The sequence below is a fragment of the Syngnathoides biaculeatus genome, chromosome 3 (assembly GCF_019802595.1).
Source record: "Syngnathoides biaculeatus isolate LvHL_M chromosome 3, ASM1980259v1, whole genome shotgun sequence".
Taxonomy (NCBI): domain Eukaryota; kingdom Metazoa; phylum Chordata; class Actinopteri; order Syngnathiformes; family Syngnathidae; genus Syngnathoides; species Syngnathoides biaculeatus.
The window spans coordinates 9443174-9467405 of record NC_084642.1 but is presented as its reverse complement, the minus strand read 5'-3'; the positions used below and the strand labels follow the sequence as shown (position 1 = coordinate 9467405).

Sequence of the window (24232 nt, the reverse complement as noted above, 5' to 3'; positions counted from 1 at the left end):
AAAGAGATCCTCTTCTCCATCTTTCGTATTTAATCTGGCGTACATGCCAAAATTTAGAATCATTTCAACTTATTTGTAGTTAGAGTAGTGTGGCAAAATAATGTACATCTAACGAAACAAAAGTGTAATAAAATGAAGAAACAAATTTTATGGGACTTATCATTGTACTGGTATGTGTGCAAATGTTGAGCCGCTTACAAAATCACTTCAGTTTCATTATTCTGCTACGTTTTCATTCATTCTGATTGAGTGATTCTGATAAGGACACCAAATCTACTTTAAAGCTATATTGACCCATTTGTTTCTCATGCGGTAGCTGAAATTAGATTTGATTAAATCTCATTAGAGTTGTTTTATGAGTGTACAAGCTGAGATGTTGGTTTTTGCTTGAGTTATGTTTTTGGAAATAAAAAAAAAAACAACAACAACAACAACAGTCCCTTATGTCTCCTTGCTTAATTGGAAACCATAAAGTACAGACTGTTCGTTTTCAAACCTCAGCAAGGCCTATAAACATTTTCAAATCAATTACGGTGATAATACAGTTTTGTTTTGTCTTTATTATCAACCCTCATGTGCGTTAGTGTGTTTGTTCTCCACGCCTCCCTTTAAATAATGTAATTAATGTACTGACATAACGGCTCATTGCTCATTAATATGTACACGTGTAATGTGGACATCGAATACATGTTTTCCATACATGGTCCATTTGCGATTTGAAATTGATGCTTTTAAAAAAACCTACAATATAGGTTTTAAGTCTGAGATGTAATAAGATAGTAATACCATCGTTCTTCATTATACATGAAGGATTCGATCAGTTCTACGTCCTCGGAAGCCCTTCATCAGTTAATCGGGACAGAAATCATCATAGCTGATTTGACCTTCCTGGCGGCACTCGAGACAGTTAACTTTACTGTCAGGGTCAATCAACTAACCCTTAATTTATTACCTTACTAGTGGATGCCACTTCAATTCTATTGATGAGAAAAAAACGTCAAGACTTTAGCCCTGAGCAAAAATCAGTGAGGGAAATTTCTGCACATGCATCTCCCTTTTCTTTTTAAGTGTTTTTTTGACTTTTACACAAACACACACACACACACACACACACACACATACACACACAAGTACACGCGCACACACAAATGCATAAAAGCTAAAAATTGCCACTGTACGGTTATTAATCTTTACACTTTGAAGTCAGTGATGTGTGGGAGATGAAATAATAATACAAAAATGATCAGATAAAAAAAAAGTCTGACTTATGTTTCCATCATAATTAGAGTTCCTCCTTCATGTTTCATGCATTGGTTAGAACGCTACCCTTTGATCATTTGCATAATTTGCATTTATCTTTTTTTTTTTTAATAAATGGAGCATTGAAATCTTCTAAACAGTCTAAAAGGCGATTGACCCAAATATTGTTTTGAAGTCCCGCTGACACATGCAGTGTGTATTTTGTCAAAAAAAAAAAAAGTGCTGCGATTCATTACCAATTCACTCCCCAAAAAGAAGAACCCATAAAAAAAATGATGAATCCCTTCAATGAAGATTATAAAATTCACTTGATCTACTGTTTGCTCCTCATCACAATGGGAGTAACGCTGCTAAAACCCTAAAACGAAGTCCATAATAAATGTGGAGTCTTTTATTTGTTTTTATTAAAAATAGAAATTAATTTCTGTTTCCTGAAAGCCGCTTGGCACTGTAGACTCCTCTTTTTAAACACTCTCCATCCATCCATCCTCTTCACCGCTTATCCTCACAAGGGTCATGGGCGTGCTTGAGCCTATCCCAGCTGGCAACGGGCATTAGGCAGGGTACACCCCTGAACTGGTTGCCAGCTAATCGCAGTTTTTAAACTCTAATGTATCCATCAATTTTCTTTGCTGCTTATCCTCACAGGGTCGTGGGAGTGCTGGATCCTATCGCAGCTGGCCACAAGCACTAGGCAGGGTACACGGTGAACTGGTTGCCAGGTAATCGCAGTTTTTAAATTCTAATGTATATTTTAAAAGTCACACATGGGCTGCACGTGTGAAATTAACAATTACATGAAGATGATAAAGAAGCAGGGATGCACCTTTTGTCTTTTTGCACATTTTTTTTGTGCTTGAACGTACAGACAGACCAAATAATAGTATGAAGCATCGTTATAAATCTAATCTGACTTTTCGTTCTCAGGTCAAAATTAAAAAGTTAGACAGGGATCATTTGAGATTGCAGATGGTATTGGAAGATGATCTTTGTAATCAGAACATATCCTAAAGATATTTGCCATCCACATCCAACACTCATCATAACATTTTTTTTTCCCACTTTGCTGCAGCCTTTTCTGGCTTTGTGATGAGAGCGTTGCTCTTCAGTCACTGCAAAAGTTGTAGCTGCGCTATAAAAATGTGCTCGCTCATTAGACGCTCTCTTTATTGTGGTCATTTCTCGAAAGAAAAGCTTTGATTCCTGTCTGGAGGACTACTACATAATATATGCTGCAGTGAGCCTTTAAGCACGGTGAGCCTGCTGACCTTGCCGATGTGAGGCACAGGTTGGGCTCGGAATCACCTCGTTTACCTTCATAAACTCCAACGCTCCAGTGATAAAGTATCACATTGCTGTCACATTAGGACACCGTGAACGTATGATATGAAAACCAGTCAGGATTACAAGTGAAAGAAGGTTGTATCGCATGAAACTAAGGAAGAAAAGGAAGAAATGAGAATTCAATGGGAGATTCTCTTTTTCCCTTTTCTTTCTGAAACATGGTGATGCACGCAAACATCCGATAAAACACATAAGAACACACGAGAGAGAAAATCTGCCAAAAAAAAAAAAAAAAAAAAAAGAAAGATAGACTCACATCTTGGGCTGAACAGGGTCATAACAGATGCGAAACAAGCAGGAGGCTGGGATAAAGATGCTCACTGAGGACCTCTTTGCTCATGCGGCTGACTGACTGCTGAGATACTACTGAGTCAGTGTCAAGCCAGCGACAGAGGCACCACTGGGATGTACCAAATGTTTGACACGGGCAGGGGGGGACAGGGGCGCACTGGGCTGCTCCATTCGAGGGCTGAGCGAGCATGGCTGGTTTTCACTCGGCAACAGGAGCATGGGCGAGGACACGGCTTTCTTGACAAGCCATAGAATTGATGCTAAACAAATTGAGAGACACAAAAAGAAGATTCATCAGGTAGAGGCATTCGGGGCCTTTGAAATTGCAAGTGAAGATTGCACAATAGCTTGCAAATTCTTATTTTGACTGAAGTATTATTGAATTTTGTGATCGTCATTGAAAGTCCGTTGCACTATGATCTTCTAATGATGACATCATTAGCCTTGAGTCACTAATCAATAGCTCACTCGGCGCTAAAATAACTATTATTGTGCTGAATTTGCAATAAAATCAAGTGTAACAATAGTACAGTGGAAGCGAAAAAAATCCAACGCACTTCATTCATGCAGGCGGTTTGACGTTTAATTTGCCTGGAAAGTCAAATCAATTTTCCAAATGAGAAATCGTGGAAATAGCATCCATCCGTTTCAGGCTTCAACTGTCGCCATCCTAATTCTTCTAAATATTGTACAGGTAATATGTGAAGTAATATTTTAGCTTGTCCTGAATTGCAATTTGTCCATTTTTGATACATTTTCAGGGCACATATAGCAAAACAAGTATTCCCACTCATATTTACACCTATGGATAATACTCACGTAAAATAAGTAATGCAAGGCACTGAAGAGTTCAAATGCAAAAGCAGACATTTTAATTTTTTTTGTAAATTTAGTCAAGTTTTGAAATTTCTGGTTCCAGGTAAAATAATTTTTATTGAAGGTATTCTAAATTGACATAAATAGGCAATTATAAGGGCTAATTTAGTTTTTAAAAATCCAATGTTTATTGAAAAGGTCTTTCAAAGAGGACTTTGTCATTTCACCAAAATACAGGCAACTGCCGGAAAATGATTTAGTTAAAAAAAAAAAAAAAAAGTCCAAAAATTTCACAGGATTATAAAATTACATTAAAATGGTAATTCTCATGTATGGTTTCCCCAGAGAGGTAGATTAAACCCAGGGATGTTGGACCGCCAAATTATTTCATTTTGTCCATTTTCCAAGTCGCTAATCCTAAAAGGGTCACGTGAGTGCCTGACCCTGTCTACCAAACACCGGGCGAGAGGAGGACACCAACCTTAACTGGTCGCCAGTTAGATGCAGGGCACTATTTCATTTTGAAAATGCTTATTTTTCAGCATTCCCACAATGAGTGGGTAAAGACAAAAGTGTCAAACTAATGTTTAGGATGGACCACAATGTAATTATTGCTTCCGCCAGAGGGCTGTTATGAAACCATATCAATGTATAATCGCCTTGTTCTATTTTCACTTCCATAACAAATTGTTGGATAACCTTTTTTTTCCCAAATCAGAAGTAAAATACTTTGTTCAGTTATTCTTCAATTCATTGTAAAAAGAGGTCTGGAAAAACACTTGCGATATGTCAACATTATTAACAATGAAGATAATTTACAATTTTGACGTGAAAAAAAAGACAAAGATTTACTTTAGCAGAGCATTTAACATGATGGGGCAGCCCAAATCTGGCCCCCGGGCCTGGAGTGACATCTGTGAGATAAACAGTGAGTAAGATGTGAGACGTTACGTATTTACACCATCTTCTTGTATTTTGATCATCCATCCATCCATCCATCCATTTTCTTAACCGCTTATCCTCACAAGGGTCACAGGGAGTGCTGGAGCCTATCCCAGCTGTCAATGGGCAGGAGGCGGGCGGGGTACACCCTGAACTGGTTGCCAGCCAATCGCAGGGCACATAGAGACAGACAAGAATTGCGTTCACAATCACACCTAGGGGCAATTTAGAGTGTCCAATTAATGTTGCATGTTTTTGGGACGTGGGAGGAAACCGGAGTGCCCAGAGAAAACCCAAGCATGCACGTGCCGCACTTTTGATCATTTCCCAGCAATTTGTGGCTCAACAAGGGCAACAGGGAAGTTTGATTCTCTATGTTGGATGCAAGCAAATACATTCAGTGATTATCTGAAACGTAAGTCGTCCAAATTGCGTAACAAACCAGAAGAATAACTCTCACGTGTGCTGGCTCCATTTGGTTAGCATAGAAGATACTAAAGTGTCTTCACTCACTGGCAAAGCTTTTTTTTGTTTAATTAGCTTTTTTTTTTTTTTTTTTAACTGCCTAGCACAGTCCAAGACCAACTTTAATCTGAGTCTACTCCAAAATGATTATTACCTCGTTCCTTACTGCACTTAGCCCAGTCACAACTGCCTTATTAAACGGATAAGTCGTGAGCCACTTTCACACATGCTGTGTCCTCATTGCTGGAGCAAGAAGTCCACTTAGCCCCAGGCCGGTAACCAGCAGTCACACACTTATACCTACAAATAGATGATAAAACAGTACATACATATTCAGTATATAACTTCAAAAGTATATAACTTTCAAAACAGTCCATTTATCCATTATTTATATCATTAATCCACCGCAGGCTACCAGAGAGCTGAATACCATCCCAGCTGGCATCTAACGGCGTGCCTAAATTTTACGATCCATTTTTGCGGTGCATGCACAGTTTGGTGTCAATCACTACAGTAGTACCAGAAGGTCATTAGCCCCTCTCCTTCAAACTTCTCCTCGGAGTGCCAATTTGCTCTCAGTTCACTTGTAGGCAGGCGTGCTCTGTCAATATAATAAAATGCGGCACAATAACTTACTGTAAATAGGCAGTGAACACACTGTTGTCAAAAGAGCATTTTATTTTTACGATGAAGAAAAAAATGTGATCTTAAAATCCCACCAAGGTGGTTTGAAAGAAAATAACTAATATCTGTTACTGTTGAACCCAAAACAAAGCAAATCTGCTGAGAGGAAAATATTACGATCTGACAAAAACAAATTGGAATTTTTGACTGCAGTTCCAAAAGGTAGTTCAAGAAAACCAAAACATTCCAACTTAATTTCCATACCTCTGTTTTCTGAACCGCTTATCCTCACAAGTGACGTGGGAGGCAGGGCACACCCTGAACTGGTTGCAAGGCGATCACAGGGCACATGGAAACGGACGACCTTTTGCACTCACAATCACACCTGGGGGCAATTTAGAGTCTCAATTGCATGCATGTTTTTGGGATGTCAGAGGAAACCCGGAGAAAACCCAAACAGGCACAGGGAGAACATGCAAACTCCACACATGCGAGGCTGGGATTTGAACCCTTTTTCTCACAACTATGAGGGTAACACTCCAACTAGTTACTCCATGGTGCCCTAACTTAACTTTTAAAATGTTATTTTGAAAGAATTAGCATAATTTCTCAAGTATAATGTGTCCTGAAGTATAATGCGCACCCTAAAGTTGACCTAAAAAAAATGAAAATCAGGAAAACCCTTCTACCAATGTACAATGTGCACAACTACTTTGCTGCTACCCATATGCTCAAAATATTGGGAATCATCTGCATTTATATTTTGTTGGGTTTGTACTTGTAGTGTTTTTCAAAAAACAATCATTGTGCACGTGTTGATGGAGCCGTAATATAATCTCAGGACAGGCCACAGGACACGCTTGTTCTGGTATCTGTAATCAGGGATGAGAATGACCAATTTGGAAGAACACTGAAAATTTCTTCCGTTGGAGTGGGGGGCGGGGGGGGGGTCGTCCCTCTTTGGACACAAGCATTTTTTATAAATCACACTGTTAAATGGTGACCTCTGGTTACTTCTAACGGTGTAAATACAGGGCAATCATAATATTTTGAAAATTTAAAATGAGTCCAAACAACCAAAATAATTTTAATAAATAAACCCGTGGTTTTTGATCAATTTCCCTGACACGATCTTCATCTTTTCGCTCCAAGACTTTCGCCAAACTGGAAAACATGCAGACCGCTCGATAACATTACGTACGTATGTCTATAAGTTATATAACATAACATTTTATTAATACTCCCGATAACACATATTACAGTCTTAAATATTTCACACTGTTTGACTTGAGCATTTTTTGCATTAGATATTTGTGCGTACAACGTTTGTGCATAGAGCAGTTTATCCACTACGTTACACACCCTTGGCCAAGACTTCAAAAGCAACATCTGGCTCATCTTCAATCTGAAAAATATCCATGGTTGCTACCTTTGGTGACTTGCTCCAGTTCTGGTGCCTCATGAACAGTGATCCTATTTTGCTCCCACAGCATGTCATCCTCTGTGCCATCGATGGCGTTTGTCGGGGAACATTTTTTGAATCCCGATTTTTGGTTCGGCAGCGCAGCTTCTCGCCCACCTGACGCCACGCCATAGCTTTTCCTATGGCGTCAGGTGCCTATCAAAACAACGTGAGCTCCAACTACGTAGAAACCAAGGTAATGGGCACTTTTTTTTTTTTTTTAAAGAGCGACCATTTCAATTGTGTGCGCTCTCTCGTTTTTATTTAATGTGCCCATGACGCTCGTATTACGTAGTTTGAGCGGATGTTGTTTTTACACCCACCTGAAGCCATTGAGACGTGCTATCGTTGCTTAGGACTGCCGCGCTACTTCCGGGTTAGCGTGGTCATCGGCACGACAGATTTCTTTTAAAACCACCTGGTTTAAGTCAAAACAAACTCACGGGAAGTCTTTTCTGATCTTTGGTGTGTAGCAACAAACATGCCACGCTAACGATCGTAAAATGCAACCTCCCCGAAGAGGTCATAGAGTTCAAGTTGGGGGGCGCACATTACCGTAATATATATAAATGTGTAACATAAGACATCGAATATCATATCGAAATGTATATGTAAACCTTTTTTTAAACAGCTCTATGTACTTGTATAAAACTATACAATGTGATTGTATTTTTCATTTTTCATCCATACCTAAATACAATGCTCTATTTTTTTTAAATATTTTCGGAAAAATGTGCCCATTATTTTCGAGAAATTGCGGTAGTTTTACTTTCTTTATCCATTGTATGACTTGTTTTTTTCTCTATTTTCCACAATAGTGTAGTTTATTTACATTGTCATGTTTAATGGTGCCCACCAGCTGTTTGTTGATCATTTCAGTCATGCACATGTGTTTATAAGTGTCTACAGGCTACATCACATCACATCTGCTTCCTGCTGATACTGCTTTATCATAAAAAAAAAAAGTATACCGTAATTTCCGGCCTATAAACCGCGACTTTTTTCATACGCTTTCAACCCTGCGGCTTATGCGGTGGTGCGGCTAATTTGTACATTTATTTCAAGCGGAAAAGGTAAGAGTGAGACTGGTGGAATATATGTGCCGAGGAAGTGACTTTAACCGACCCTGTTAGCACTGCGCTAGCATGTTACTGCTGTGTCTCAATGATTGTTATCAGTATATTTTTTTAACCGGCCCTGTTAGCGCGGCGGCTGTAGTGTTAGCTTTAGCGCAGTGGCCCTAGCGTTAGCGCGGCGGTGCTCGCTTTAATCTTTCAGTGTCTTTCTTTTTAAACATCTCGTGTTTCGATGTTGGTTTCAATGTGGGGACTTGTGGCTTTTACACAGATGCGGCTAATGTACGTACCAAAATGTATTTCCTTTACAAATGTACTGGGTGAGGCTTAAACAGAAGATCTGATTTAACAGCTGTGTCATTTTTTTCCCCATTACTAAAGATAATATTGTTTTAACTAACATTGTGCGACAATATATAACCATCTATCCTCAAATAATGACCACAATAATAGACGCCGTGTCTTAATTAGTCATTGTTTGTGTCATTCACTTGGAGAAATAGATATGGAAGCTGCAATAATCTTTACTTACTCAGCCGGCATTTTCCACCATTCAGTTCCCGTGGGCACAGTTCGGTACTCCCCACCCTGATTTGGTTATCGGTTCCACCGCTTGTGTGGAGCTGATGCGGCATAGCAGAAAACTGCATGAGCTCCGTAAATAGTGTGACATCAAAGCAGCGGGACATCGTGTAACTCGGCTGTGATGACAACGGAGGAAAGAAACGCAAGAAACACAAATGTCTTTAAATCCTCTTTCTGTGTCGCAGCCCACGGCATTTATAAACGGCATGTTTTCATCCCATTCTGGTGCATCGCTCAAGGGCCATATATAGTACTGCATGGTCGGGGGTTCTCTGATCCTGTGTTCTTAAGATCCAAGCTGAAGGTTCGGCCATGTTGTACTGGCAGGTACGTGCAGTGGCGGTTCTAGCTTAAAAGATGTCCTTTGCAAGACCCCTTATTGGTGCCACCCTACCACTGCCATCAAGAACATGTGCACACACTGCTGAAAAACACAGGAGTAGACTACATATGTTCCATAAAGTATACAGAATTATAACAGGTAAGAATGTAGAAACAGTATAAAAAGTATCACACCAATTGAAGACTGTGATACATTACAATTAAAAAAACAAATCCTAATGCTTTTTTGTGAGCTAAGATCACTTGCTTGAAACGTATGTTTTTGTGAGCAAGCATCTTAGAAAGGACCTTACCTGGTACCCAGGTAAGAAATTATGATTAACAAATGCATTTTGTCTTTAAATTTGTCATCAGCCCCTTCATTTAAACAATTATCTAAAGCAATCAATCAAGCATCTTGACACTATGCTAATAAACGAAAGATGAGAGTTTATTGACCTTTTCAAGGTGGCCCCACCCACCCGATAAATAGTGACATACTTTAGAGTAGTTTTTAAGCACAAAGGAGTGTATATACACACTTGCGTCCTTCTCTACCTCCATCCATTTTCTTAACCACTTATCCTCACAAGGGTCGCTTGCGTGCTGGAGCCTATCCCAGCTGTTAAAGGGCAGGAGGCAGGGTACACCCTGAACTGGTTTCCAGCCAATCACACGGAGACAATCAGCCGCACTCACAATCACACCTAGGGGCAATTTAGAGTGTCAAATTAATGTTGCATGTTTTGGGATGTGGGAGGAAACCGGAGTTCCCGGAGAAAACCCACGCAGGCACGGGGATAACATGCAAACTCCACACAGACGGGTCCGGGATTGAACCCAGGACCCCAGAACTGTGAGGCCAACGCTTTATCAGCTGTTCCACCGTGTCACCCTTTTGTACAAATAATTAATAATAATAATTGTTATAATCTGTTGGTAGCAAAGCGAGCCCTATTTCATTTCATCCACCATCTTTTTCAAGGTCTAGCGATTTTGATCAAATTTCAGAATGATACTTTCCAAAATTAGGTCATGGCCTCAGTCTCAACCAAATTACTCAACTGAGACTGGCCTGGGACCAAGACCACAACAATTCTAGTTCAGTTAGGCAGTCCCTTTTGTACAATTTGGTGCATTTCTGCAGTAACTTAAGATATGGCAATAAAAAGGTGAATTGAAAATCAATCAACCCGAATCAGTATAATCAGTAGTGAATTCACAACGAGGCACTCTTCGAAACGAGCGTTTTCATGTCCAGCGGTGCCGTCGGAGAGGTGAGAGGTAAACTCTTTTTTTATGAAGCGCATGATACATTGCACTGTTATGGCATCGCTAGAGCGCCCGCAAGATGAATCATCCTGACATTTAATGATCCCCTGGCTTCTCCTCTGGTGCCATCATTGGGACAAAATGTCGCTTTGTGTGAAACTAATCTCATCGGATTTAGCCGCTCTTTGTGCTCCGCGATGATTGATTTTTACGTGCTAAAATGCTAAAATAGGATGTCAAACGTGCAAACGTACGCGCAGTCTCTCTCCGCAGCCCCGGTTGGCATGCGTGTTGAGTTTGTTCCAAATTGTTTTTTTTTTTTTTTTTTTTTTTTACTGCTTGCATGTGACAAAAATACTTTGGGCCTGACTGTTCCAGCCGACCTTCAGGTCGAATTGTTTCCCGTGTGCCAGAATAGCCGCGCAGCCCTGAACAACGTTACCGGTTAAATGTAAGGACACACTTACGCTCACAATTTGACTATTTTAAGACGGGTTTATAGCTTTGACTTCCATCTGGTTCTTTCATTGTCAGCTATTAGATCCATTATAAGAGAAACAGCAGAGTGAAAAGTGCGGGGAGACGGGGACAGGAAGCAGGCAAAGAGGTAGTGGAGCAGAACGAGCCTGATGTTGCCCTATGGACTGACTCATCCACACACAAATTGGGAGTATAAAGAGAGGGAGACAACTCTGGAAATGAAGGTACCGGACAAACAAGCACATTGTGTAGTAGTCACAAGAAAACCACAAACACTGCCCTTGCAAAGAGAAAGTTTCCTTTAAATCAATCTGCTATTAAAATGCAAAGCAAACCCGGATAATATCCGCGCGCTGCCGTTTCCCCCCCAAACTATTCGCAAGTATCCTGCAAACTCCTTTTGATTGACCATGAAAGTGTTTCCTTAATCATGAAAAATGGTGCTAATTTATGTATGCACTTATGTTGAAACTCGGCTGCGGGCCTGGCGAAACTCACGCTGTGCTTAGCCAACTGACAAATTGACCACAGCGTTGGATGAAGGCTGTGGGCGATGTTCTCCTGATGAACTCGCGCAGGGAGAAAAGCAGCAGTGAGGTTGAGCGCTCAGCCAGGCCCAAAAGATTTTCTGTAAACAGGTCTTGGAAAACTTTACTTTGGAAAAACTCACTTATACATATATACATATATAGAGAGATATACTGATTTCGTAATGGATGATTGTGTTTATGCCATTGCGTGGACACAACTCTGGGTCAATCTCACTATGAAGTGCCTTTGGTGACCTCATAAGAATGACTCAGTCATCATGAACAAGTCTTAAATTGGGTCACTTTGTATCTTAGGGCACCACTGTATCGTTGTTTCCAGGTGGTGTGGTGTCTAGGCTCAGACTAGTTTTCTTATTTTTATAAAGGTAGCTGTTTCTTTGTAATTTTTTTTTGGTGGGGGGGGGGGCATTTTATATAATTTGGTAAATAACTTTGGAGCTCTGTATGTTTCACATATATTGAAGAATGAGAATAAAAGGCATATCATACCATACTAAATCATCTGTTCATGCTGAAACTATCCCGATGGCATATTTTCAATATTACGTATGTTCTATACCACCGGTGTCGAACTCAAGGACCCGAGGACAAATCTGGCCCGCCGCATGATTATATGTGGCACCGCGAAGGCAGATTACGAGTATCGACTTCCCTGATTTTTTGAAGAAATCTGTGCTAAAGGTTCAAATTGTCACATCACAAATGATAACATTGAGATAAGCAATATTCTGTGCCCAAACAACAGCTATAGTTGAAAAAGCAATTACCCTTGATTTGCGATTACAAAACTAACTCGTAAATTTCATCTGTAAATATGGTAGGTGAAAGATTGTCATGGTTTCACATTCATACCGGCCCTCTGAGGGAAACTGACACCACGACAAAAATGAGTTTGACACCCCTGTTCTCTACAAAAAGGCACTCATTATGAATAATCTATTCTGCTTTTCTTCATTTAGTTTTGTATGTGTAACACGAAGTCAATAGTGCGTTTAGTGGGGTGGAGTCTGCGATTTTTATTCTATTTTATTGTACCTTGTGGAGAAGCACTCATCATTTCGTTGTATGCACAGCATATAATGACAATAAAGGCTTTTGATTTTGATTTTGAGTTAAGGGAGGCTCAGGTTGCAGAAGTGATAATAATTCGTAACTGAAAACATTTCCCATAATTTCTGCCTTATAAGCCGCGACTTTTTTCACACGCTCTCAACCCTGCGCTTTATGCGGTGACGCTGCTAATTTGTGCATTTTTTCTAACGGCCGCAAGGGGGCACTCGAGCAGAAAAGCTAAGAGTGAGACCGGTGGAATATATGTGCCGAGGAAATGACTTTTACCAGTGTGATGGTCTGAGCGCTCCCGGTGCTGAAAAGTCTCCGTGTGATTAATGCGCATGCGCGTATATTTTGTAAACATCCGGCGTCTCTGAAGCATCTCCACCCTTGCTTCAACATGTGACATTCAACAACTTGTCGCCGAGCGTTTATGTTCACCATGGACGTCTCAGAAAGATGAACACGGCGAACGTACATATATGTATATATCTTTTTATCAACTTTTGTTTTAAGGTTAGGTTAGGGTTAGGTTAGCTCCCTCTATGTAGAAGAAGGGGAACTATGAGACCGGGTGATTTCCCAGAAACCATCTCCTACGTACCCAGAGTTCCCCTGTTAGTAACGCACGCGCATCAATCACAAGGAGACTTTTAAGCACGGGGGAGCGCTCAGACCGTGTCACCGTACCGGCTCTGTTAGCGTGGTGCTAGCATTAGCATTAGGGTGGCGGTGCGAGTGTTAAACTCTGTGTACCGTCTTTCTTTGTAAATATCTCGTGTTTCAATGTGGGTTTCTATGTGTCCACTTGCGGCTTTTACACGGGTGCGACCTATGTACGTAGCAAATGGTATTCCCTTTACAAATGTACTGGGTGAGGCTTATAACCAGGTGCGCTCCGTAGGCCGGGAATTACGGTACATTCAATTCCTGCCAATTAGGAAAAGACTGATTAAAATAATGACTAAATGTCTGAAAAAATAGATAAACATTGTAAAAAAAATTATTGGAGTTAAAAATCATAACAATATGTAACGTCACTAGATAATGTCTCTCATTTCTATATCTGCTGTATAGGTTTGTGGTCAAAGGGGTACATTTATGAAGCTGCTCCCCGCCAAGACGTCCGACAAAACATCCTTCTTTCCTGCCTCGTCATTGAACCCCCCCCCCATACAAAGAGACAGACAGACATACGGACTGACTCGTGTATCCGACGGATGCGTGTGTTCACCGAGGTATTACTATATCTTGACATGATAATCTTCTTTTTAAATGGACCACTGCACTTTCTTTCTTTGCCACGGAGCACCGCAGACAGCTCATACATTATCATTGAGTGCCTTTTCTTTTTTGCGGCCCCTTCCCTGTCTGCGTCTACCACCACCATCCACCCCCGAAACACACACACATACACACTCGCTCATTTCCTCCACTTCAAATCGTCCTTCCTCCTCGCCTTTCTTGCTGGAGCCGCTCAGTGTGAAAACCTCATTATGTTCTTTTACAGGACTTGCAAACTGAACTGGACAGAGAGCCGGTTGGTGTGTCCTGGCCTGTGGGTTTGGATTTGCACATGCAGACAGAGGTACTGAGACAAGTCACCATTATATCCATCCACCCTGAACTGGTTCCCACCCAATTGCAGAACATTATATCCCTGATACCGAGGGGAAAAAAAAAAAACGAGTCAGCAGCTTCCATTCTTTAAACGTCACTGATATCGGACCTGAGAAGACTTTCCGGCTCACAGTCTCTGGTTTAGTTCATATTTAGTTCCAAGGTGTATGATGGGGTTGAGATCAGGGTAGTTAATTACACATCAAACTGCTTTATGGAACTTGCTTTGTGCACTGGAAACAAAGAAAGGTCTTCCACAAAATTGGAAGACTACTCCAAAATATACAGCAGCCCAACATGACATGCGAATTTTCCATCCATTTTCTTAGCTGCTTATCCTCATTAGGGTCGCGGGGGAGTGCTGGAGCCTAACCAGACTTTTGCCAGTGGTGTGGGGTGTAAATGATCACATGGAGACTCAAATGATGAATGTGGAAAATATCCATCATCCATCCATCCATTTTATTAACCGCTTATCCTCACAAGGGTCACAGGAGTGCTGGAGCCTATCCCAGCTGTCAACGGGCAGGAGGCGGATTACACCCTGAACTGGTTGCCAGTCAATCGCAGGGCACTTTTGGGATGTGGGAGGAAACCGGAGTGCCAAGAGAAAACCCACGCAGGCACGGGAAGAACATGCAAACTCCACCCAGGCAGGTCTGGGATTGAACCCGGGACTTCAGAGCTGCGAGGCCAACGGTTTCCAGCTGAGCCATGATGCCACCTCATGGGAAGTTTATTATTCAAATTCCAACATAGGTATAAAATGGATGCTAGATGGTTGGGACAAAATAAATATATGTGGCCAGAAAATACTAATTTACGTAAATTAATGCAGCATACTGTTGCTGTGTGCATTCCTATTCGTCAACTGGAATCAAACTGTTTTTCTGCCACCAGGGTATATTTATGTCAAGTATGTTTTGCAGCAGAAAAGCATGCAAAAGGGTTTCACCCAAATTGTCTGTGAAATTTAAATTTGGGAACCAGCTCAATGGCTAAAGCATCCCTGTAGAGCACAGGTGTCAAACTCAAGGCCTGGGGGCCACATCCGGCCCGCCGCATGATTTTCTGCAGCCCACGAAGGCAAATCATACGTATCAACTTTCATGATTTTTTTTGTTCAAATCTGTACCAAAATTTTAAATTGTCATATCGTAAATGATAACGTTGAGATATTACAAGCAGTTTTGTCTTCCCAAACAACAAGAGTTGAAAAACCCATTACTCTCAATTTCTTATTCCAAAACGAGTTCATAAATTCCATATGTTAATTTGATGAGCCTGTTAAACATTTTTATGGTTTCACAGTCGTAACGGCCCTCCTAGGGGAACTGTAAGTAAAACGCGGCCTGTGACAAAAATGAGGTTGACACCCCTGCTGTAGATAGAAGCACCGTATCGGTTTGGGTTTTCAGATCAGCAGAGCTTTTGAAGTGAAGATGAAGATTAGGGGGTGAACCTCGACTTGTCATGTTGATTCCAAGGAGCAGAAATGCCAGCACGCTCAAAGTCAGACGAGCTGCGGAACCTCACACCTATTTTGTGGCCACAAGTTAGCATTTTGTCTCCACGTTGCCGCTCTATTGTGGCCATAATTCCTTTCTTCCCCATCCATGTCTATTCTGGAGCTTCATACTAATGTCTCAGAAAAATGAAAAATTAAGACGTAAGGGCAACCAATGGGTCCGGTGCTATTTCAGATTAATTCATTCATTAAGTAAATTAGAGTGCCTTCATCAATACATATTAGTTTGTGTGAAAGTGCCTCATGTGTGAATCTTAAGTGATGGAACCCAGGTGGGGAAATTTCTGCCCCACCTTTTTTTAAGCATTCGGTAGCAGATGTGAATTTTGGCCAAACTGATGATAAGATGCGCGACACACACACACACACATATGCACCAGACTTTAATTACCATCCACTCTGCTGTGCTCCTGCCCAGATTCTGCTAAACTTGTTTTCATCGGCGCCATCTATCTTCTTCACAAATCTTATGAAGTTCAGCGTTGACAGCGTTCAACTCCGCCACGCAAAAAAAAAGAAAAAAAAAAAAGTCCACCCCAGTGCGTTGCTTGCTTTTTCCCTGCAGTGCTCTCATAAATAATCTCTTTTTTTTTTTTTTTTTGAAGACGCAGCCCCGGCTTAACATTGTCACTCTTCTGAAGTAGCCCAATCAAAATTTACAATATCAAGGCTGTCAAAAACACTGGCACAAAAAACTGATAACGGCCATGACGGACCACCCATTTATTTAACTCTGGACGCGGAAGGATTATCATGGTTGTGCTGGGCTGGAATACAGTTTTTCTTTTTTTTTTTTTAGTAACCTAGCAACAATAAATGCTCTGAAAATGAGCTTGTGCTTTGCATGACACAGAGTGTGGCTACAGACCTTCAGCACTCACACAGTTGAAGTCATGTACTGAGAATGTGATTAATGGATTTCAAACTGCACTAATTGTGAAAAATGTTGACAATTACTGCGTGTCTTTATAGCTGATTGAATGGTAAAACTAGGGGACTTAGATGTAAGGTACAAAAATATGTCCACTGACGAGTTTAATCTGCAAAGACTGTGTGTTCCTTCTCCCAAAATACAGGAGCCGTGCACTGTTCCGAGACTTGTGATGTTACGTTCAAAGTAAAAAATGATTTGGCTAGGAGCATAGCAAGTTCCTCAGAGAGGGGGGGTGGGGGGGGGGAGATCATACGAACACCCTCTGACGAAGTAATTAGAAGGATTAAATCCCACTATGAGATATTGAGAGTAACGCTTTGACTTAACACCTTTCCCGCACGGGGCTCGGTGAGACGCGTTAGAAAGTGTGAGAGAACGCAGAATCATTCATCTTTTTCCACCGTCCTATCTCGAATTACTCAGCTGGGTTTGGTTATCAGAACTGCTCCACTGACAATGACATCCACACAGCCCTCCCACTTGTTGAAAAAAAACGACACTTGTGTGCAAATGCTGTTTATTGGAAAGCACCGTGGCAGAGAAGCTGCTTAACTTAGACCTCCGGCCCTCCTCTTCAACTTAGTGCTGCAATTCCTTGCAGACAGATCACAGAACGTCAAAGCTAGCACCCAAATGTCAGCGACGAGGACAGTGAGCATGGGCACCCCCCAAGGCTCTGTGCTCAGCCCTCTACTGCACGCCCTCTTCACCCATGAGTGCATTGCCTCCCTAGGATGAGGCAATCGTCATTAAGTTATTGGCCTGATCACCGATGGAGAAACACAATTACAGGAGAATACAGGTACAAAGACTGAGGCACGGTGGAACAGCTGTAAAGCGTTGGCCTCACAGTTCTAAGGACTGTATTTCGAATCCCGGCCTCGCCTGTGTGGAGTTTGCATGTTCTCCCCGAGCCTGTGTGGGTTTTCTCTGGGCATTGCGGTTTCCTCCCACATCCCAAAAACATGCATTCATTTGAGATTCTAAATTTCCTTTTGCTGTGAGTGTGACTGTTTTCTGTCTTCATGTGCCCTGCAATAGGCTGTCAACCAGTTCAGGCTGTACCCTACTTCCGGGACCATCGTGAGGATAAGCGGCTCAGAAAATGGATGGATGAATAGTTTCTAGATACATTACATTTTTTAAGATAATTGCTGGAAACAGGTACAAAGACTCAGGCACAGTGGAGCAGCTGGTAAAGCGTTGGCCTCACACTTCTGAGGTCCAGTGTTCAATCCTGGACCCGCCTGTGTGGAGTTTGCATGTTCTCCCCGTACCTGCGTGGGTTTTCTCCGGGAACGCCGGTTTCCTCTCACATCCCAAAAACATGCAACATTAATTGGACACTCTAAATTGCCCCGAGGTGTGATTTTAAGTGCGGTTGTTTGTGTCATGAGCAAGGCTTGGCCATTACCAGGAGGGGCGTGGTTGGGCTGCTACTCTGGGCGGTGTCATCTCTGACACCTGTCGCCGGTCACAGCTGGTTTGTATGAGGCACTGTGCTTAGACCTAGTTGGAGTTTTGTCACTGGCATTTGCCAGTTCATTGCTTTGTGTTAGTGAGTATGCTTCACCGCATCCCAGGTTACTCCGCTACTTAGCTTCATAGTTGCCCTTAGATGGGATTGTGAGTGTGACTGTTTGTCTCTATGTGCCCTGCGATCGGCTGGCAACCAGTTCAGGGTGTACCCCACCTCCTGCCCATTGACAGCTGGGATAGGCTCCGGCACTCCCTGCCACCCTTGTGAGGATAAGCAGCAAAGAAAATGGATGTATGGAGGTACAAAGACTGACATCAATGCAGCACTACAACTGTAGTGTAAACTGTTTTTCAGATTTTTGGGGCGTGGCTAAAAAGGCCTCACATGACACGCTGTGGAGTTGGGGAATGAGTCCCCCCTTCTGCAGTGAGCTTGAGCGCCTTTGTTTGCATCAGCTGCAACATGCAGTTAACTAAGCGAGTGAGCTATGCCAGGACACCACTTTAGAGTGCCTTGTTGTCAGCCCTGAATGCACAGATGCTATGGAGAGCGGTGAATGCATGGAGGGTGGGGGACGAAGCCTGACTTGAAAGCCAGCTTCGCACTGGTGTCGCAGCTTTTGTGCACCTTGTTGACGTCTGTCTGTGCACATATGCCACAGTAAGGTGAAAGCAGGAAGTGGGATAAAAGACGAAGGGACAAAAAGTCTAGCTTGACAGCCACCCTGTTTCGGTCTGGGTTGGTCGATTTAGAGTGCCTCAGATATATTCCAGCCACTGGAGGCTTTAGGTGTTGACATGTAGCGGTGTGCAGGTATAAGAAATATGCAAGATGAAGTTGCATCCATTTTTTCAGGTTATGTTGGAGGTATTTGACTGGCAGTTTGCCAGCACATGAAGTGGACACGTCATGAGCGTTCCAAAGCAGAGACGGGCGTGTTTTTTAATAATATTAAAGCTCCATTTTGTTATTGTTCATGAGACTCTGCTCTATGATCCATCCATTTTCTTCGCTGCTTATCCTCACAAGGGTCGCTGGAGTGCTGGAGCTTATACCAGCTGTCAACGGGGAGGAGGCAGGGTACGCAGTGAACTGGTTGCCAGCCAATCGCAGGGCGCTTAGCGACAAACAGCCACACTCACAATCACGCCTAGGGGCAATTTAGAGTGTTCAATTAATGTTGCACGTTTTTTGGGATGTGGGAGGAAACCAGAGTACCCGGAGAAAACCCACGCAGGCACGGGGAGAACATGCAAACTCCACGCAGGCGGGTCCGGGATTGAACCCAGGACCTCAGAACTGTGAGGCCAACACTTTCCAGCTGATGCACCGTGCCACCTTCTTCTCTACAATGTGTTAAATTGACAAGATATTTGAAACGCAATATTTTAAATGTAAATACTTTACTGTATGCCGAAGTCTTTGATCTTATATTTAAAGGATGTGCTGAGCCACACAGGTGGAGGTTGTGTGCAAGGTTGCAGACCGCCGCCACGTCGCCATTTAATTATCATTAAAGTGCTCGTCTTCTTCAAGCGAGTCACGTCTTTTACAGGACGCAATTGTAACAGATGATAGTCACTCGACTCTCTCTCCATCAGTCGCCGGTTCCCTTTCCTCTCGGTCGAATGGCACGCATTCCCCTCCCCTTCCCCCCCACAACCCCTCCCGCTCTCCTACTTTCCACCTCCGTCGGGCTGGATCACTCTTTGAAGTTAATGAGTCAAAACCATCAACCGCTTCGCTTTTAATTAGAAAGTGGCCAGAATGATTACATTTTTAATTGAAACTGTCGTTTTCAATTAATATGTGACTTCCTGGAGAAAGCCACCTCTCCATCCCACGCAAACACACACACACACACACACACACACACACACACACACACACACACACACCAAAACACTCTTTATTTATTTACATATCAGCCTCCCGTTGAAGATCTTCTACTTGTATTACTTTTAATCCCCCACTTCTCTCTTCTCTCAACAGTAGCCTTTATCATGCGAGCAAATTATTCAATTTGTCTTCGGTGGACATTAATGATTAACTCCATAGTTGTTTATCTTTTTCTTGCTGCCTGACTTTGCATCCTTTTGCTCGCACGTGGCCCGATTTACCAAAGGTTTGCACGTACGAAAACAAGCACAAACTTGATGTGGAGGCTTATCTCCTAACTGGGTGCAACTAGGATTGCGTCTGTCAAGCGAGCTAAATTGGCGTGCAGTTTATTTTGCGTGTTGTGGGAGTAGGAAATGCAAATAGATGAATTTTGCATGCGTAAAGTGATTTATCAAACCTAAGACGAATTGCGTCGGCTGCATCTTTAAATAGTGCGTCTGAAAGGCAGGTGCAAAGCCACATGCTAAGCGGCGCGAGCGGAAATAAAAATAAAAATAAAAGGCGGACTGGCGAACTTTTCCCCCTCGTGTAAACATTTTTTGAAATTCCAACAAAAATGATCCCGACGTATCATCCATTCAGCAATGTATTTTGGGAGCTTCTGAATGATTTAAGGGCTGGGTTGGAGCCAGTTACAAGAAGGAGTTATGTCATATCAGCCATGTCAAAGCTCCTTTCAACTCTGCATTTCTGAGTCTCGTTATTTTAGTGCTCTGTGGCAATTGGTGGTGGCTTCCCCAAGTGTTTCACACACACATTGTTCCGTAGAATGTACACCTGCCCACCAAATGTTGTTTGTTAGCGTCCCCAGAATTGTCGTAGCGATTGCTTTATTTTCTGTAACTCAGTAATTTGTTTTTTTGTCTTTCCCACTAACACTTCCAATTCCATCACTTCAAAATTCATTTTGGACTTGCCGCGCTCTCCCAAATTTTCCAACAATCAGCGCAAATCAGAGCAAAACCCCAGAAACACCTGTGATAACAACACAATCTGTTAGAATGTGTCAACACAAAATTTAGCGTCTGCAGTTCGGGATCTCGGGAATTGAGCCCACAGTGAGTTGAATCTTCAGCTTCAGTGGATGTCAAACTATACAATTTAACTCGATTCTTGGCGACTACAAGCCATTTAAGTTATTTCAACACTTTGAAGTATCTGTAGATGGTAAATTCTGCTGGAGAGAATATGAAAATATACTTTAAGAGTGGCTACATTTGAAACCATTAATAGGTTTTCCTGACAAAATGTGTCATGAGGAAGAATAGACCACCCCCAAGAGGGGCGTGGCCTGGCCACCGCTTTGGGCGGTCTCATCTCTGACACGTGTCGACGGTCGCAGCTCGCATGAGGCATTGTGATTAGACCAAGTACTTAAGTTGGAGTTTTGTCACTGGAATTTGCCAGTTCGTTGCCTTGAGTTAGTGAGTTGCGTTCACTGCCAGCAAGACTCTCCATTACCAAGAAAAAGTGTAGTGTGAGCTATCCTTGTCACAGCGATTCCGTGCCACCATAGTCCCGTCTTAGTTCGTGTTTCCAAGTTTGCCTCCTAGCCATCAGACCTACTTCATGTATTTGGACTTTGCTTATAGCCTAGCGTTGTTGTGGCTCTTCCTTCTCGGACTGCTTGACCTCAGCTTTGAATTAAACTGCGCCTAACATCATGCCCTCGTCTCGGAGTCCTGCATTTGGGTCCAGCCACGCACCGTTGGTTCATGACAAAATGTGATAAATACGACTTAAAAACAGTAGTTGGGAATGTTTTTATTATCATGACAACCAAGCCAAATGTTTTCATTATTGTTGTTCAAAGTAAGCCTTCGTTTCATCAAAGTGATCGCCAAAATCAGAACCGCAATAGATTAAATCAGTGAAATAGCGACCAAACGTTTCTCATTTATTATTCTATTATTAATAAGATTTTTTATTAATATAGTATAACATTTCATACATGCATTTCATGAGAAACAACAAAATGTGTGATGTGTCATGAGCATGGCTTGGCCACTGCCAGGAGGGGCATGGCCAGGCCACTGCTCTGGGCGGCTTCACCTCTGACACCTGTCACCTGTCACAGCTGTTTTCCATTTGGACTCTAATTAGACCATGTATTTAAGTTTGGAGTTTTGGCTCTAGCAGTTGCTGGTTCGTTACCTTGTGTGTTTAGTGAGTTGCATTCACTCCCTGTGGAACTCTCCACTTCTATGCGTAAATTAGAGTAATCCGAGTCACAGCAATTCTGTGCCCTTTTGTTTGACCATGTCTTGTTAAGTTTGTTCGTTTGCCCCATAGTCATCGGACCTTACTGTATGTCTTTTGGATCCCGCCTAGCCTAGTGTTTCTGTGCCTCTGCCTTGTTTTGGACTGTTTTTTGGTATCGACCAGTTTCCGGAATAAACCACATTGAACATTATGGCTCCGCCTCGAAGTCCTGCATCTGGATTCGCCCCCGCACCGTTGGTTTCTGACAGGATGTAGTTTATTTTTTTCACTTGGTGTTACAAAGCAGACATTCTGCATCTTAGTATCTACAAACATGAAGGAGTACAATGCTTTTAAAAAGGATGTGTACCCTGTGGGGTAACGTGGATGTGAACTCATATAGACATGCTTTTGATGGGCAGTTTACTGCCTTTTCCATCACAGCAACTGTGATTTACATTGACGGTCTCATTGGGCCGGCTGTCAAGTGTATTACGAATGTGCTTTTGATTACTGTATGTTGTTATTTTTTCTAAAGCGATCGTAAGAGCTTCCTCAGAATGACTCGTACGCGTTTTCAGAATTGTGCAGATAAATAAAGATTGAATTACTTGGTTGTTTCATTTGACACTTGATGGGTGGGCAGGAAATCCAGAGAACCAACCTCTTGGTATACAAACAATAAAAAAAAGTGACATTTCCATATGTTTCTGTCGAGATTCTGTCACGGACCAGTTTTGCTTTTTGCCCCCCCCAGTGAAGTTGTCAAAACTAAATATGTATTTTTCTGTTCAAAACATATGCAGCGGTTTACTGATGCAGCAAGGGGTATGCCACCACTTGTCCATGTCTTCTGCTTATCTCTTTTCATTTCACATACATTTGTCTAGCCTTTCCGCACCTGTCCTCTGTGACCATCACTCCTCTCGTCCTCCTCCAGACCCGAAGTGGGTGACTGCGTTTCTTTACGGTCCATTTCCTAGTGAGGAGGCTCTTGAGTGCAGCCCGCGCCATTCTTTGCCCACACAATGCCGTGTTCTCATTAACTCTTATCAAAGTTCATCTTGCATCCAAATGCTGTGGGCCGCTCCGCAATGACTGCGCGCTGAAAGGGGAAAATGAAAAAGACAAAGCGAGGAGTATGCACGGAGAGAGGAGAGAGAGAGAGCGAGAGTCTCGTGTCGATAAAGGCCTGAGAAATAATGGTTTAATGGTCAGCGAGGACAGAAGCAGAATAAATATCAGTATGAGGTCAAATTAAACTTTCCTCGTATCTGAAATGAAGGTTGTTGTTTTTTTTTTTTCCGGAAACCAATATTTGTCATTGTCCTTTGGTTGGAAAATATGTTTACACATCAGTCAAACAATGGGATGGTATTCATAATCAAAATCCAATCTTAAGCAACAGAAAGGTGCTATTTTTATTCGTTATTTTCGGGCATAAGAAAGAGAAAAAAAAAAACAGGATGATTGTTGACCAGCTTGGGAAGGATGCAAAAGTTGCAGCAAACAGAGGGCACAAGTAGGTGGAGGCATGACGTGAGTGCTTAATGTTGTCCTTTCCCGATTTACTTTGCTGATGAGAAATGGCCCTGTAATTCTCCCTGAGAGTGTCATTCAGCACTCCGGGTAAACACGCACGCTTCACTCCCCTCCTGCATCATTACTCCTGCTCGAGTTCCTCATTGACATGTAAAGAGGAATAATTGGGGCGTGATTGCAGCCTTCAGTGACGATACAACATGATACTTAAACATGCAAGGGCCCCTATCTGCGCTAAAATCAACCTGCTGCCTTGCTGATGAGACATTTCATAAGGCCAAATGCCCGATCATTTATGCCTTTGATTATAGTTTGTGTCCAGTTGGATCCAGTGTTCCCTGAGTAGTCACTAAATGCCATTTGCAGTTGGTGCCTTGCAATGTTGGCCCTCGTTTCTACTTTGCGGTTACATTTTTCTCAGCTGTGACCAGACGGAAAATCTTGAAAGACAATGCACCGGATGACATTATATTGCTGTTTTG

The 24232-nt window shown here is 42.2% G+C and overlaps 2 protein-coding genes across 12 annotated transcripts in view; one reads left to right on the top strand and one right to left on the bottom strand.

Moving 5' to 3' along the window:
- Nucleotides 1–8956, bottom strand: part of si:dkey-234i14.2 (RNA-binding Raly-like protein) — a 64342-nt gene extending 55386 nt beyond the window's left edge. Inside the window, exons 1-6 of one of the 11 annotated variants that reach the window (XM_061814169.1) lie at nt 7528–7619; nt 7172–7360; nt 6007–6127; nt 5639–5719; nt 5273–5418; nt 2861–3155 (exon numbers count right to left, since the gene is read on the bottom strand). In XM_061814169.1, coding sequence (XP_061670153.1) covers nt 2861–2882 — 22 coding nt within the window. In that variant the 5' untranslated portion in view covers nt 2883–3155; nt 5273–5418; nt 5639–5719; ... (1 more) ...; nt 7172–7360; nt 7528–7619. The other 10 variants (XM_061814173.1, XM_061814165.1, XM_061814170.1 and 7 more) reach the window with 10 other exon arrangements.
- A 268-nt stretch (nt 8957–9224) lies between these two features.
- LOC133497904 (fibulin-7-like) overlaps nt 9225–24232 on the top strand; it is a 49833-nt gene continuing 34825 nt past the window's right edge. The window contains exons 1-5 of the mRNA XM_061814163.1: nt 9225–9346; nt 10837–10909; nt 10993–11162; nt 13620–13780; nt 14053–14130. Of these exons, the coding sequence (XP_061670147.1) occupies nt 13763–13780; nt 14053–14130 (96 nt within the window). The 5' untranslated portion in view covers nt 9225–9346; nt 10837–10909; nt 10993–11162; nt 13620–13762. The remainder of the gene's footprint in view (nt 9347–10836; nt 10910–10992; nt 11163–13619; nt 13781–14052; nt 14131–24232) is intronic.